At 35.1% G+C, this 16,380-nt stretch overlaps 2 protein-coding genes across 3 annotated transcripts in view; one reads left to right on the top strand and one right to left on the bottom strand.

Moving 5' to 3' along the window:
• Positions 1–569: 569 nt before the first annotated feature.
• LOC107753678 (centrosomal protein of 41 kDa-like) lies at positions 570–7,225 on the bottom strand. Of its 2 annotated transcripts, XM_016569880.1 has the most exons (12): positions 7,107–7,225; positions 6,551–6,614; positions 6,409–6,456; positions 5,598–5,659; positions 5,088–5,154; positions 4,513–4,663; positions 4,021–4,190; positions 3,841–3,908; positions 2,973–3,087; positions 2,193–2,408; positions 1,690–1,745; positions 570–1,602 (listed from the first exon to the last, which is right to left on the bottom strand). In XM_016569880.1, exons 1-12 carry the CDS (start codon positions 7,137–7,139, stop codon positions 1,576–1,578), a joined length of 1,077 nt encoding a protein of 358 aa, XP_016425366.1. In that variant the 5' UTR covers positions 7,140–7,225; the 3' UTR covers positions 570–1,575. The 2 variants fall into 2 exon arrangements, with proteins under 2 accessions (XP_016425366.1, XP_016425365.1); XM_016569879.1 differs by having other exon boundaries at positions 570–1,745.
• A 335-nt stretch (positions 7,226–7,560) lies between these two features.
• poc1b (POC1 centriolar protein B) overlaps positions 7,561–16,380 on the top strand; it is a 38,772-nt gene continuing 29,952 nt past the window's right edge. Inside the window, exons 1-10 of the mRNA XM_016569695.1 lie at positions 7,561–7,910; positions 9,631–9,715; positions 9,789–9,960; positions 10,039–10,218; positions 10,301–10,408; positions 10,491–10,606; positions 10,700–10,833; positions 12,160–12,228; positions 12,311–12,463; positions 12,654–12,731. Of these exons, the coding sequence (XP_016425181.1) occupies positions 7,896–7,910; positions 9,631–9,715; positions 9,789–9,960; positions 10,039–10,218; positions 10,301–10,408; positions 10,491–10,606; positions 10,700–10,833; positions 12,160–12,228; positions 12,311–12,463; positions 12,654–12,731 (1,110 nt within the window). The 5' untranslated portion in view covers positions 7,561–7,895. The remainder of the gene's footprint in view (positions 7,911–9,630; positions 9,716–9,788; positions 9,961–10,038; positions 10,219–10,300; positions 10,409–10,490; positions 10,607–10,699; positions 10,834–12,159; positions 12,229–12,310; positions 12,464–12,653; positions 12,732–16,380) is intronic.

Raw genomic sequence — 16,380 nt, 5'->3', positions numbered from 1 at the left:
ACGCCAACTGTCATTGGCTTGTTTAGTTAACACTCGAAGGTGATTGGGCTCTCGGGCGAGATCCCAATTCGTCAGTCACGACTGACGTAACGTCGAACGTGACTGACTGAAAGGGAACGCCGGTTAATTATCGCTGAATAGCGCAACTGACCAATCAAAATCGAGTACTATTCCAGAGAGTCGCATAGGATGTCTGAAGGTCCTAATTCAGGGGCCAGTTGCATAAACATAGCCACTGTAAAGTGTCTTAAGAATTAGTTTGATCTACAAGCAGTTACCCAATGGGAAATCTTACTTTTCGGATTCAAATGAGACCAACCTACCTTTTTGCAAATTATTTCAAAATGCTATGACCAGTTTTGAAGAAAAACAAAATCAGATGACTAGCGTTTAGCCATCTGAATAACTGGTATGATGTTAAACATCTGTACAATCCATTGACCGCACTGTACTTCTATCCCTCACAGCTTTGTTTTCATTCCTGTCAAAAATGATATATGTCGCTCTATACATACATGAGAAATAGGCTATTCTTACAAAATCATGAAGGTATCACTTGGGTCTACGCAATATAAAATTGACTTTTATTCAGCCTTTAATACAAAGTAACAAACCAGGTAGTTTTCATTGTATAGATTAAATTAAATTACTTAATTGGTCAATAAAACAAAGTGTACCATAGAACAGGGATAACTGATTTCAGTCAATAAGCACAGAAACACAGACAACAAAGGCCAAACAAAGCACTTTCTACCACTTCATGTACACATTCCATATACAATGACTGCAATAAATGCACTTTAAGTTCCTTCATCAGGCTCTGCAACAGACAAAGCAAAGTTTCACACAGAAACATCATCTTCATTAATGCCCGCAATAGCATCTACAATTCATAACATTCAAATCACAGTTCAGTAGATGCCGATTATGAAAGAAAAATTACGCACTGGCTCGGAAAGCATTGACCATTAAAATAAATGCACTGAACAAACAGAGAAGCTCTGGCTTTAAGGCAAGATCAGCACATCTAAAATATTTCTAAAGCACTGCGGCATACATACTGTACCTACTGAGCAAGTAAACATACAGCATGCTCAATGAACAGATCATATCATAGCACAGTTAAAGCAAAAAAACGATGATCACCAAGAAGTGGAGTCCTTCCACTAAGACCTGCTTGTTACTTACATAACATATAGAAGAACCTACATATGCATTAAAAGGGATAAGATGCTAAACCCTAGACATCTTGTACCATCATTATAGTATTAATGGCCAATGATGCCAAAAAATGTACAGTGGCAAATCAGAAACAGATTTAGATCTTAAACATGTAGTTTGGATTTAGAGTCTGCAGTGCAAAGATTTGTGAATAAACTGAAATAACAATAAAATAGTGCCATTTGTGTGTACTACCAGAACCAAGAAATGTTCAGTTTCTCCCAGTGTAGTTCTGAGAATGTGCATGTGGCATAATAAGAGTGAACTTAAAAAAAACAAAAAACAAAACAGTAGTTTAGAGTGTCCATGTTCACAGGAATCCTGCAAAAGTAAAATATAAAGGCTTTATTTGCATTAGAGTGAAGATGACAATGATGAAGGTGAAACTGAGGGTTATTTCCAAGGTCGACTACTCCGTGAACGAGCACTTTCTGATCCTGCTATGGACGAGCCTTGTCGACTGCTCCGAACTGTAGATGCTTTGGAGCGAGCGCTGCTAGTGGACATTCTGCTGCTGAGACGACCTAAAATGGGGGAAAAAATAATGATCACAATAGTAAAGAGTAAAAAATATACACATTATTTAAAACTGAGCATTAATAATATTTGATAATAATAATTATGGCAGCAAATCAGCATATTAGAATGATTTCTGAAAGACCATGTGACACTAAAGACTGGCGTAATTGGCTGCGGAAAAAAATCAGGTTTTCCATCACAGAAATAATCTACCTTTTAAAATACATTCAAATAGAAAAGAGTTCTTTTAATCTTCAATAATTTTTCACAATATTACTGTCACATATATGCAGCCCTGATGAGCATAAGATAAACATATATTACATATACTGTATGTAAGTGTGGCTCAAAGAAGCCTGCTGAGATGGCCGTGTTACCATCTACTGGTAAACTGTTCGTAATGCAGTGAAAATGGATATGTTGGTTTGATCAGATTTGAAATGATGACTCACTGCTGGGCTCACTGGGTATGTACGCTTCCTCTAGGTAATGCTGGATTTTGCTGAGGTCTTCTGAGGTGAACCGCCACTTTTTTTCTGCTGGCTGTGACGTCTGCTGTGGAACCGATCGCTTATGACCTCCAGGTCCCGAGGGTGACGGCAGACAGGAAATGGGAATAGAGCCAGTTGTCATTCCCTCAGGGAACTTCTGAGCAACCACTTTTAAACCTTTTTGAGAAAGGAAAAGAGAAGTTAATGAATAAATGCCATTAAATACATCATACTGACAGGATACTGACAGTATGAACCCACATGTATGTAATAGAGATCCCAGAGATTTCAATGATCTATTTATAAATATATAAATTAGTGCTGTCAAACGATTAATTGCGATTAATTGCATACAAAAAAGTTTTTGTTTGTATAAAATATGCGTGTTCTGTGTATATTTATTATGTATATACAAATACACACACATACAGTATATTTTGAAAATATTTACATGTCTATATTCATATAATTTATATTATAAATAAATGTATTTAATATATAAGCATAACATATTTTTCTGAAATATATACATGTGTGTGTAGTTATATATACATAATAAATATACACAGCACACATACATATATTATGTAAACAAAAACTTTTATTTTGGATGCGATTAATCGCGATTAATCGTTTAACAGCACTAATATTAATCTGAAAAGGAACTTCTTATTTTCCCTTCCCTGATTTGTTTTTTTCATGATGGACTTCTGTTTGCTATCAGTCTCTTGTCTGACTCACCCCCTGACAACATGAAGAGATTCTCAAAGCCTCTCTCACACATGGTGGTGGCGGCTTGACTTGCAATCCTCTCATCCTCATCATACAAAATTATGATCTTCCCTGATGCATTTTTCTGCATAGTTGTAAAAGATTTTAACACTAGCAATGGGCATGAGTACACAAGAAATTGAAATGACATATCATTAATCATTAAAACACAATAACAGTGTGACTTGATTTTTTTTTTTCAACATTTGTTTTTTACAATTTCAAGAGACCAATCCAAGTTCCAATCCTATCTATTAATGAATGCACAATAAATATTTAATTTATTCATTGTTCATGTATAAAATAAATTATTCATGTATTTCTTCACAAATTATTATTATATACATATATTTTTTTTTCATATAGGTCTGAATACTGTGACCATGTGATATTTCAGTTTTTCTTTTTTAATAAATCTGCAAAAATGTCAACAATTCTGTGTTTTTCTGTCAATATGGGGTGCTGTGTGTACATTAATGAGGAAAAAAAATTAACTTAAATGATTTTAGCAAATGGCTGCAATATAACAAAGAGTGAAAAATTTAAGGGGGTCTGAATACTTTCCGTACCCACTGTATGTTATATATACAGAATTTATAAATATATGATCATTCATAATACATATAAGAGTTTGAGTTCTAATGAATGAATTAATGAATAATAAATACAAATTATAAAAGTTCATACATGTACAATAAATAAATATAATTATATATTAAAAATATATTATTTATTTATTTGTTGTGCTAAAGTTTATTACATGTGTAGTATAGGTTTGCAATATGATTCAACAGAGAACAAACATTGTCAAATTCACATTTCAGGGATAAAAGGATACATAATCGAGAACTTCTTTCGTGTATGGGTTCATTGTCCTTGATAAGGTCGCAATGGGGTAACTATATGCTGTAAGCAAACAACGGATACAATTATTAACAGAAAACATTAATATTAATATGAATGCTTTTAATGTCTTTTATTCTTTGAGCAAAATACGGTTTCCAGGTAAGTTTCCTACCACTGATACTATGGCACTGGTCATACTGTTCTCTGTCCCGCACATCCAGCAACAGATATGGGCAGTCGGGGTAGGGGCACTCTGTGATGTTGGAGGTAGACACTGGAGAGTTTTGGATGCTCTTCTGTCCATTCTTGTCCAGATCCATTTCTCCCACGCCACTGATGACACTATGAATGAGCCCAGAGATTCTCAGTTACACCGAATGAGGACAGTCAGGGGTTCTCACTGTTACAGGGTAGATCTCATTGTGTTCCCCCCACAGGGTCTCTGAGGACAGAGTGTGATTGCAGTGGCTGCTCCTAAACAAGCTCAATGGAGCTTGAGGCCATGAGAAAGCAGCCCGGCCAATCAGAGCTCTTGTGAGCGCACAATAGAGGAAATGTTAGAGGGGGCATCAGTTAGATGCATAAAATGATATTCGGATGTGGCTGGTTGAATTAAAGAGATAGCTTTATGTGCTTGTTACAAACACGAAGGTGATTCGGCTACCTTTGGAGTGTAGATCTAGGAGAAAACGCAGTGTCGCCGGATTCATCATTGTTGATACTCTGTGGGGAAAGAAGCGTCGGCTGGGGGGAGCCATTTATCTGATCAGAGAGACGGTCGAGGCCCGGTGATGCAGATAATATTGAAACATCATCTGAAATCACATACAAAAAATGAAAACAACCACAAATGATTGTCAGGTAGTTTCTATGCATTTGCTGAAGTATGGAGCCCCATTAAGGCAACATGGTGATGGAAAAAAATGCACTATAATTTTCCACCCACCCATTGCGTTCAAAAATATTTCATTTCCCAAATACATTTTTAGTTCAATTGCAAACTTTTAAACTTTTGTGTTCGCCTGATGACCTTTATTTGCTCACACAACTTTTGCTTTCTCTCACAAAAGTATTCCATTACACCAAGAAACTTTGTGCTCACTTGTAAAATTATTGCTTTCTCCCAAACTTTTTATTTGTTCACAAAAGCGTTACGATATAATATAATAATACTGATGTCAGAAAAACTAGGAATAATAAAAAAGATAGAGTAACATAAAAGAGAAATGAAACTCTTACCTTCTAATCCCACCATTTCATCTTTAATGTTGTCATTCTGATCTGACACTGAAGCAACTTGGATTACCTGGAAAAAATATATAAGACATAAATAAAAGCATATATTCAGGAATATATTAAAATACAACACTGTTCAAAAGTTTGTGGTCAAAGCATTAAATTAAAAACATTTATTTAGCAATGACACAGTAAAGGCATTTATAATGTTACAAAAAATTATTTCAAATGAATGAAATTAAACTTTTCCACAAAAATATTAAGCAGCACAACTCTTTTCAGCATTGTTAATAAGAAATGTTTCTTGAGCAGCAAATGAGCATTCTTGAATGATTTCTGAAGGATTATGTGACAAATTCATCTTTGCCATGACATGAATAAATTACATATTAAATTATATTTAAAAAGAAAACAGTAATTTTAAATTGTAGTAATATTTCACAAAAATACTGTTTTTACTATACTACAACTGAAAGTAAACATTATGCTCTATTTAATTTATTATTCACATACCAGCTGTGCAAATGTTGTCACTTTCAGTCTTTTAAATAGCTCGCCCTTCCTATATCTGTAGTCTGGAAAACAAAAAATACATAAGCATGCATTTCAAATTATTCAGAACCGCAGTTGTACACAATTTAGCAACAATTTTGATGCATTTTACCTGGATCCTGAGTGTTACCATTTCTCTCTTCATCTTCATTTAAAGACAAATCATTTAAATTCACTCCCAATATATCAAACTCCATTTTAATACCAACTAAACCTGATTTTAACACACCAATTGCTGCTACAAACTGAGGCCAGCTCTGCCAACATCTCTTTATATCATTGGCAAGAACTCCGTAGTCCAGCCTCACCACCAAACCCACTGTAAGAAGCCATGTGACACCGCTGGATGAGGTTATGTATCTCAGTTTCACTACAGACAGTCTCAACAGAGGAATGACTGTAATCTACAGTACAACCACCATCCTCTGCTCATGTAGCCAAAAGAAGGAAGGATTGCTTATCCTTGAGAAATCACAAGGAACCTGTAACAAGATGACTAATGTGGACAAAGGAGACTTTCTCTCCTTATCAAGTAAGTAAATATCAGTAGGACAAGCGTATCTGGAGACAAAATAGCTGAAACAAGTCATTAAGGGCCTGTTCACACATTCTGCACAGTTTTGTAATTACTTTTTTAATGTAAATACACAATTGTGATGTGTTAGTTAAAATCACCCTTTAGGCTACTTCTAAGTAAATGCACCATGACATTTTTATGTATCAAAAATATTTCTCCACTACAATATGTATAATTATTTCATGTATAACTTACTTTTCCTTGCCTCCTCTAGTCTCTCCATGTACTTTGTCAGGCTGGAGCCTAAAAAATAAACTGGGTTAAACATCATATACTTTATCAATCATATATGCAAAAGATATAAAAAAATGTTTATGACTTCACAAAAAGTGAATACCTGTATCAAGTCGTGTTTTTACATGTTGATATTTTGGATTCTGTGGAATCCTCTTCTTTAAATACTGGGGGAAAAGAAGCATCCATTTCAAAAAAACATTTTACAGATAAATGCATTGTATAAATATGATCGTTATTATAAAAATTAGTGCTAAATGAAATAATGAGTGTTTTGTCTCTTTTGTTTTGGGGATCAGTGTAACCGGTGGCTCATCACATTCTGAGAACATGATGTCTATGAAACAAACATTGAGTTTAATAGAGCATCAGTGTTCATGAAAGCCACTGTAAGCTCTAATTAGATTAGACAGAAGGTTAATTTATTGATAAGCATTGTTACAAATGAATACAACATGAAAGCATCAGCAGTAAACTGGTGTTGATGGACAGACAGACAGGTATGTATGCATGTGATGGCAACGGAGGAGCAACACCGGTGTCACATTCCCTTTAAACCGCAGCTCTCCATGTCAAACATTCCTGAGCTAGCTTTTAAAATATTACAAACCGTAACATGTTGTTCAAATTGCACTTTGCATAAAAATAAACCCACTGACCTCAGAGTCGCCAATGCCCCGCTTCACCGACATCTTCCAACAGCTGATCTTCGGCGGCTAACGTTAGCTTCCAAAATCAAAACTCAAAGCGTCGCCTCTTTGAGCAACGCCTTCACGGATTGGTCCGTTGATGTGAGGATCCAATCAATGATTGCCTTCTTACTATCTCAATGTTGAGTTCTACGAGTTTACCGTTTGGGTGGTTGCTAAGCAACGGCGTTATTTCCAACGCTGTTTTATTCTATGGTTACAACTCTGCAGTGACAGAGAGCCGTTGGCCGTTTTATTTATTACAAGCTTTTGCGGATCAATATATTTTTTTACAAGTAATTTCTCTGAAGACATTTTTTGTCATATTTGGCTGGGATATGCAACTCTCTGACTCTACAGACAGTATAATCTTCGCAAGACAAGCTTGCAAATTTTAGATTTAATCCCAACCCGCCTTCTGTTGCATTAGGAGGATGGGTTACATTAGCGTTTTCCATTGACTACATTAACGCAGACGTTTATATGTCTAAATTAGTATGTTATCAGTCAAAATAGCGGTGTATAACGTTACATGTAAATATTTAGACACAAACGATATTTTGAGTTAATTTCTCGCCATTCTGTTTAACTAGCCGCGCTGACTCGATGATTCTGAGCGGGATTTGTTTGGTCTGGGTAAAACGCGGCTTGTTTGACAGATGGGAAGTGGCTCAACATGAACGAGTTTCACTTATTTACTTCTAAATCCAAGACCAAACTGTACCAATTTCAGAAACTTGTTTGACTTTTACCGGAGTAATGGCGTCTGTAATGGTAAGAAGACTTATCATAAACATTTTAAAATGCGGATATGGGCATGTTAGTTAGTTGTTGCTTGTTGGTTAGCTCTGTGCAAACTGTGCTGGAAAGTTTCGTTTATGTTTGTATATTTGGATGTATTTATTGGTAATATTTGTTCAAATTCGAAATTAACCTTGAGTAATTGACCAAAAACAATACAATTAACTATCACTAACAAAAAAGTGCTATGAAATTAGCGTAGTTTTAGACATGGTACTACCATCATGGTGTTTTGGACATGTACCATGGTATTACCATCGTTTGTTGGACATGTACCACGTTAATACTATGATTTTTTGAAAATATACCATTGTATTACCATGTTTTTTGGACGTCATGATGAGATGGGGTTACGTAATTTAATTACAAAAAGTAATTGTAATCAGTTAAGTTACAGTTACTGAGAAAAAAATGTGTAACGTTAATTAAATTAGTTACTTATAAAAATTTTAAAGGATTACAAAGGGGGTTACATCTGATGTTTTTACACACACTAACACATACAGATTTAATAGATTTTTTTCATAAATTGCAGTGACTGCTCTAAAATATGAAACACCAGTGTTTCAGGAGTTAAGAACATGCTTCAATAAATCTTTTATTTCCTATTCGAGTTTGTGAATAGCTATGCTTCATTTTTTAAGATTAACTGTTTTTTTTCCAAGGCATTGTTAGATTCAAGTGTTTCCTGTCATAGCTAACCATAGAATTTGATTTCAAAAACAGTATCAGCTATTTCTTGTTATGATTTAAAATAGGCATTTAACCTTTAGAATGATCTCAAAGTAAGTCTGCTTTTGTGGTGGCTGTGCTTCAAAGGGGTAATCGGATGCCCATTTTCCACGAGTTGGTACGATTCCTTAGTGTCCTCATAAAATGTCTGCAACATACTTTGGTTAAAATTCCTTAGTGGTCGTGTAAAACAACACCCGACTGGTTTCAACAACACAGCCACTCGTTTCGGTGCATATCTGCTGAGCACTGCTCACCCCACCCCTCTCTTTCATGGAAGAGCAAAGGCGATTTGTAAATAATTATAAAAATATAAAGTGTGTGACTTAATTCTTCTGGAGGTGCAGCAGCTGGATCACGAACAATGGGTACTGATCTATCCTTGAGTTTTAACTTTTTAACAAAACCTGCCTTGAATTTTCCCTCGTTCAAAAAGCAGTCTGGGGTAAAATGATTTGTGCAGACATAAACAAATTTAGGTGTATCCGGTAGTGCATTACCATCAAAAACAAAACTAATGCACTGCGTCCTCAGTGGCTCTGATGTCGGGAGAAAATTAAGATTCTTATGTTCTTTTACATCACAAAACTACAAAACACCTGCATTGCTTACAAGATATTGTCGTAATATTGGACAGTACTTCAGCGGTCGTGGGCGGGGCCTGAGCAATATGACATCATACTGCTCAGAAAATCAAAACGGCTTGATAATTGAGACGGTTTAGGTTTTGGGGGGATTAAAGGGGTCATATGATGCGGTTTCAATTTTTACTTTCTCTTTATATATATAAAACAGTAAAAAATGTTTTATGTATATTCACTCACATTATGTTAAAAATATAATTTGCACTGAAAATTTGCATGTAAACAAAAAATTCAATAAAAATAACATTCTAATTCTGTCAGACTTTTGGACTTAATTTTTTACACCTTATTCTTCTATGATGTCTTTTCATTTTCAGGAGGATCCCACGCTTGAGAGACATTTTAAAGGTCACAAAGATGTTGTTTCCTGTGCCGACTTCAGCCCCAACAATAAACAGCTTGGTATGTCATATTTGTCTTCTTTTTTCCCCGTCTGAGAACATCCCAGTTTATCCACTTGCAACTTCTCTTGCAGCTACTGGATCCTGTGACAAGAACCTTATGATCTGGAACCTCACTCCTAAAGCCAGAGCATTCAGGTTTGTGGGTCACACAGATATCATTACAGGTGTCCATTTTTCTCCAAGTGGTTCCTTCGTGGCATCTTCATCCAGAGATCAAACAGTTCGACTGTGGACGCCCAGCATGTGAGTGAGAACAGATGCCCACTTTCGAGTTTCAGTGTTATTTGTATCTTAATACGTTACACTACATGTATGTTACAGAAAGGGTGAGTCGACTGTGTTCAAAGCCCACACAGCGAGCGTTCGAAGCGTTCAGTTCTCCAGCGATGGCCAAAGGCTGGTCACGGCTTCAGATGACAAGTCTGTCAAAGTGTGGGGTGTCGAACGGAAGAAATTCCTCTACTCTCTCAACCGGCACACCAACTGGGTGCGCTGTGCGAGGTATTAGACTATGTGTGTAACCTTTCTGGTTTGTCGCATAAAGTGGGATTTCTCTCACTGTCACTTGGTCTGTTCCTGTCAGGTTTTCACCAGATGGTCGTCTTGTTGCTTCTTGTGGTGATGATAGGACGGTTCGCCTCTGGGATACATCCTCACGTCAGTGCATCAACATCTTCACAGACTACGGAGGGTGAGAATTGAGCATTGTTGTTTTTTCCCGAATCTTTGTTTTTTGGGTTCAAGCTAACTGATATTTCAAATTGTCTGTTTAGGTCAGCAACATTTGTGGACTTCAATTCCAGTGGCACGTGCATTGCATCCTCAGGAGCGGACAACACATTAAAAATCTGGGATATTCGTACAAACAAGTTAATACAACATTACAGAGGTAGTAGAAAAGAGTTTTTCACATGGTCATTTATTTTAATAGAGTCAAGGACTAGTCTTGTTTTCAAGCATTTAACTTGCATTTGTCTTGCAGTTCATAGTGCAGGGGTCAACTGCTTTTCCTTTCATCCATCTGGAAACTATCTGATCAGTGGTTCAAGTGACAGTACAATGAAGATCTTAGACCTCCTGGAGGGGAGGCTCATTTACACCCTTCACGGCCACAAGGTGTCTCTCTCTTGCTAATAGTGAAGAATTTGAATCCCAACTGGAACAATTAGGAATTCATCCAAAAAATGTCAATTCTGTTACCACCCTCATGCCATTTCAAAGAAACATTCTGCTTTTTCAGTAGGACACAAAGGAGAATTTAAAAAAAATTATATGTACACCGTTCTTGCCAAACAGTTAACATTGCGATTTTGTTTCCATTTTTTTCAATAAATTAATTTTATTTTAATTGAAAATATTTCACATATAATTTTGGTATTAAGAATTCAAAAATAAATATTCACTTATAAATGCTATATAATTTGACAGGTAATATTTGATTTGTTATGTTTCGCTTTTTTATATTACTGTTCATACTGTCTATCTATGTTAAAGCTGAAGACTATTTTCAACATAAATTATTTTTTAGGCTCATTTACACCCTTCACGGCCACAAGGTGTCTCTCTCTTGCTAATAGTGAAGAATTTGAATCCCAACTGGAACAATTAGGAATTCATCCAAAAAATGTCAATTCTGTTACCACCCTCATGCCATTTCAAAGAAACATTCTGCTTTTTCAGTAGGACACAAAGGAGAATTTAAAAAAAATTATATGTACACCGTTCTTGCCAAACAGTTAACATTGCGATTTTGTTTCCATTTTTTTCAATAAATTAATTTTATTTTAATTGAAAATATTTCACATATAATTTTGGTATTAAGAATTCAAAAATAAATATTCACTTTTTAAAATTTCAACATAAATTATTTTTTTTATGAAATTCTTTAATTTATTTATTTTTGTACAGTTTTGGAGCTTTACAGTCATGATCATAAACTGTCATTTTATGGCAAGAGTCGCATAATAATAAAACAACAATAAAATTAACAGGTTTTTTTTGTAAATATTAGTTAACTACATTACTTACCATAAACTAAAAAAAGAAAAATACTTCTAAAGCATTTATTAGTCTTAATAAATTAAGTTAATATGAAATTGAACATTCACCGATACGTTAAAATCAAAAGTTGTATCTGTTCATTTTATTTAGTGATTTTTATTAACTAACATTACCAAAGATTAATAAATACTGTTACAAATGTATTGCTCATTGTTTACAGTACGTTAGTTGATGCAGTAACTAACATAAACTAATTGGATGTTATTGTAAAGTGTTTCTGAAAAAATCACAGCAGACATTTTTAGAATGATATGAGCATGTTTTCATTTCTGGTGAACAATTCCTTCAGTTTTATGTGTATTTTGTGTTATAGACCTGTATTAAACATCCCACCCTTATAGGAAAAGCCCTAAAGTGTCTTCCCCCCCCCCCTGCTCTCAGGGTCCAGTGCTGGCTGTGGTGTTTTCTCGAGACGGAGGTCTGTTTGCTTCAGGAGGGGCTGATTCTCAGGTAATCGTGACCTAATGATTGTTTTACCTTCCGATCGCTATCAGGCTGATGTCACTCATGCTTGTGATGGTCTGGGTTTTAGGTTCTGATGTGGAAGACCAACTTCGATTCGCTGAATTACAGAGATCTGTTGAGCAGGCACAGCAAACGAGTCACTCCAGATCCCCTTCCACACCTGATGGACATTTACCCTCGATCACCTCACCGACACAATGCTCAGAATGGCACAGTAGAGGTCAGTGGCCACACAATCCCCATGTGTTTCACTAACAGTACTGATTTTCCACTCGGGGGTCGGTACAGCGTCAATGCTGTAGTGTAGATCAATCCAGTACTTTTCAGTCAGTGTGTTAGCTCTGTGACGTGCACACTACATTCATGTTTGTATTAATCACTTGTTGACGTCAATACTCTCATTTCCTTAGATTAATCCCATTGTTGCTGATACTCAGTCTGGTGACCCTCAGGTGGTTGAAGTGGGACGTGTTCTTTTCTCCACAGCGGTAAGATCTTAACTCTGACAGGAACTGATTAATGTAATCAGAACTGTTTTAGTCCAAGCACTAGGGGGAGATATAGGCCAGCTAATGTTGAGCCCTCACTGAACAGTGTGCTGTCGCTGCAGTCACTGACACTCTTTGTCATGTGTGTTTTTTTTTTTCTTTTATAATCACTCATCATCTCATCAGTATTTTTAACATTATTATGGTTTTGTCTACTCTATCCACTTCTGTTCTCTGGCAAATGTCATTCACTTTCTAATACAGTGGGGTTTAAAAATCGGAGACCACACTGAAAATCTGGCATGCTGCCATGAAAGGAAAAGGAAGACAAAATCTGTAGAAATTATTAAATTTGTGTTAATTTTCCACTCTATGGTATTCTCTCAAATTGCTATTCTGATAAATAATTTGTAATGAAATATAAATGTATATTGAATGTAATTATTAAATTGTTGTCAGTTAATTGTTTTCCCTCAAATTGCTATTTTGATGCTATCATTTGTAATGAAAAATTAAATGTATTTATATTAAATATAATGATTAATTTATGTACTTTTTTGCTAAACTTTCGCTCAAATGGCTAATTATTACTAATTATTAAAATTATTCTGATACTATAATTTGTCAAAAATTCTATATATTTATATTAAATATAATTATTAAATACATGTTATTTTTTCACCAAGTTTTTACTAAAATCGCTATTCTGATTCTGATACTATAATTTGTTATGAAAATAAATGTATTTTAAATATAATTTTTAAATTCATGTTAATTTTCTACTTTACGTTTTCAATCAAATGGCTGTTCTGATACTATCATTTGTTTAAAAATTCAATATTTATATTAAATAATTATTAAATTCATGTTACAGTTTTTACTCAAATTGCTATTCTGATACTATAATGCATGATTAAAAATTAACTATATTTTTTATTAAATATAATATAATGTAATTTCAATTTTAATTTTAATATATATTATATAATAATTTATAACAATAGTAATAATATTTAATATAAATATATTCAGTTAAAAAAATGCAAAAAAGAAGCATTTGCGCTTGTGGCCTCAGATTTTTTAACCCAACTGTATAATTATAGTGAATAAGGCACATGATTACTATTACAGTAGCAGGTTTTAAAAAAACAAATAAACAAAAATTTTTGGACTTTAATATATTCAGCCCAACAAGCGTTGTTTGTGTGGCCGGCAGCTCTCCAAACCTTTCTTATTTACTGCGTGCCTTGTTCTGATCCGAATTATGGGAATGTCCTCATGCTTCCGTGCAAAATGCTGCGCTTTCTGCTTTACAAGCGGATTGAGGAAATGCTGCGAGACGGCACACAACAGACTGTGTGTGCCTCGCGTGTTTACAGGAAGACTCTTTCCCTGGCCCTTTCTCTCCCCTCTCTTTTTTTTAAATTTTATTTGAATTTTTTTTGAGCGCACTGATTCTGGCTGTGTAGAGTAGCTCGAGTGTGACAGCAAAAACACACCGAGCACACACACGTGCCTAAAGCTGGGCTCTGATGTGACCTCACTTTGCCGCTGGAGCCATAGACTAATAATAGACTCCTCCAACACTGTGACTTCAGCTCTCTCCCTCTCTTCCATTTGTCCCTTTTATCTGTACACACTGTACTGCATAGAGAAAACAGTTGTCCGGTTTGGACGCCTGCACATTCATTGACTAGTCGATTAGTTCTGCCACTAGACTCACTGGATATGTGTTGACTAGTTGTTGATCATGTGACTTCAGTCCCAGCTAGTGTTGCTATGCAGCTTTAACCACATTCATGTTTTTGCAAATCGCATCTGGATTTGATTCTGATTCACAAGCGTCAAATTCAGTTCCGATTTAAATTCAGTTTGTTCGGATTCTGTATAATTCGGTGTATTTCAGTTGTTATGATGAGATATGAAAGACATTTGCTCTCTGCTAATGCTGTAAATTACACAGGATAGTGTTTCGGACTGTTTTGAACCAGTATTTTTGAACCAGTCATTAAAGGAATCAGCTCATAGTAGTCATTTGTTTGTGAATCAAACTATATTGGGTGAACCACCTCTTGCCAAAAACAAAAAAGGCTGCATGGCACATGGGGAGTCATTCACATAAGGTAAACATTAACCCACTGACTAGTCAACTGCTCTTCTGGATGACAAGTTGACTAGTAAAAATTAGCCATAGTGCACACGTTCACTTTTTCCATTCACAATTAACAATGTTGGCTCATTTCAGTCCAGGCCGCCTTTCCGAATCGGACCTGTCAAGGTACATTTACAGGGAAACCCTGTCATTATCTTTCCCTGAGCATCCCACAGTACCTTAGGGCAGAGTTTCCTCATTCTGCTTCCCTGCCTTTCGTGCGTGGGAGCAGAGACAGGAGGAAGTGGACGGCAAAGAGAAGTATGCCTTTGGCGCCTTTTTCTGTGACGCTTCCTGCCATCACTTCCTCTTGACTGACTCTCTCTGGATTCCTTTCGGTTTGAGTGTGTGTGTGTGTGTGTGTGCGTGCGTGTGTGTGCGTGCGTGCAGTGATGCGGTCTTCAATTGGTGGAACTCTTCAGCATTTTCGTCCTTGTTGAATCCCAGATGCATTAGATCTGCTATGCATAGGCGACACTAGAAATTCCAGAGGCATCTGAATAGCAACGAAAGGACCACGACCCAAATGATCCGAGAGCACTCAAGTCACAGACAAGTATTAGCGTGCGTCAAAGAACTCCTAGGTCTGGTGGATAGTTGCGTCAAATTTTTGTATCCCACTCCCACCGCTTTTAGTCAGTTCATACAAACGTTCTACTATCAATAAAAGCTGCAAAAAAAATTTCTTCTTTCTTCTGCATTCTTCTTTTCAAAGCTGTTTTTATTAAAAAATATAAAAATATAAAAATATTCTATATCAATATATTTATACCTTTTCTCACTTGTATCGACATGTTTGTTTCTTTGAACATTTGAACAGTGCAAAAAAGATTGAGTTAGTTGCAATCCAATTACAAAAATTTCACAATATATTGAATCTTGTATCACATGATGAGGTACTGTAGTTGTTGATAATTGATGTATAAGGTAAAAAAATATTTTTAACAAAAATATCTACAGTACACCTTCATAATTGTAATCATTAGTAAAAATTTGCTAAATAATTCATTTAATGAATTACTACTAATAATACTACTACAATAATAATAAAAGAGTTTTGTTTACTATATTATTTTAATTAAGCACAATACAGAATTAATAATTTGTGTTATGAATAATTGTAATTTTATGACATACCACAATATCAGTATTTACAATAATTCTTCGGATTCTAAAATAAAAGGGGAAGTAATTTTTGCTCTTTATATGGTAAAATGTAATTACCTTTGAAGCTCCACAAGGATGAATTATCACATTTTTGTACAATATAAATAGGTCCCACTTTACATTATACCATGTACCATAAACAAAAAATGAGTTGTTTGGTACAATGTGTTTGTATTGCAAAAATTTTAGATGTATTTACAGAAATTAAATATAGATGTAATGGCATACAGGTATTTTTTTAAATAAAAGTACAATGTAAAGCATGTATGTAAACAATAATTGCATTATATCAAATGATTAATTTAAATGTTAGTATGTAGTAGTTAAAGA

This window comes from Sinocyclocheilus rhinocerous, unplaced genomic scaffold, assembly GCF_001515625.1.
Source record: "Sinocyclocheilus rhinocerous isolate Xijiao unplaced genomic scaffold, SAMN03320098_v1.1 scaffold200, whole genome shotgun sequence".
Taxonomy (NCBI): Eukaryota; Metazoa; Chordata; class Actinopteri; order Cypriniformes; family Cyprinidae; genus Sinocyclocheilus; species Sinocyclocheilus rhinocerous.
Note: the sequence above shows the minus strand (reverse complement) of the source record. Positions and strands in the feature narration are given on the sequence as shown.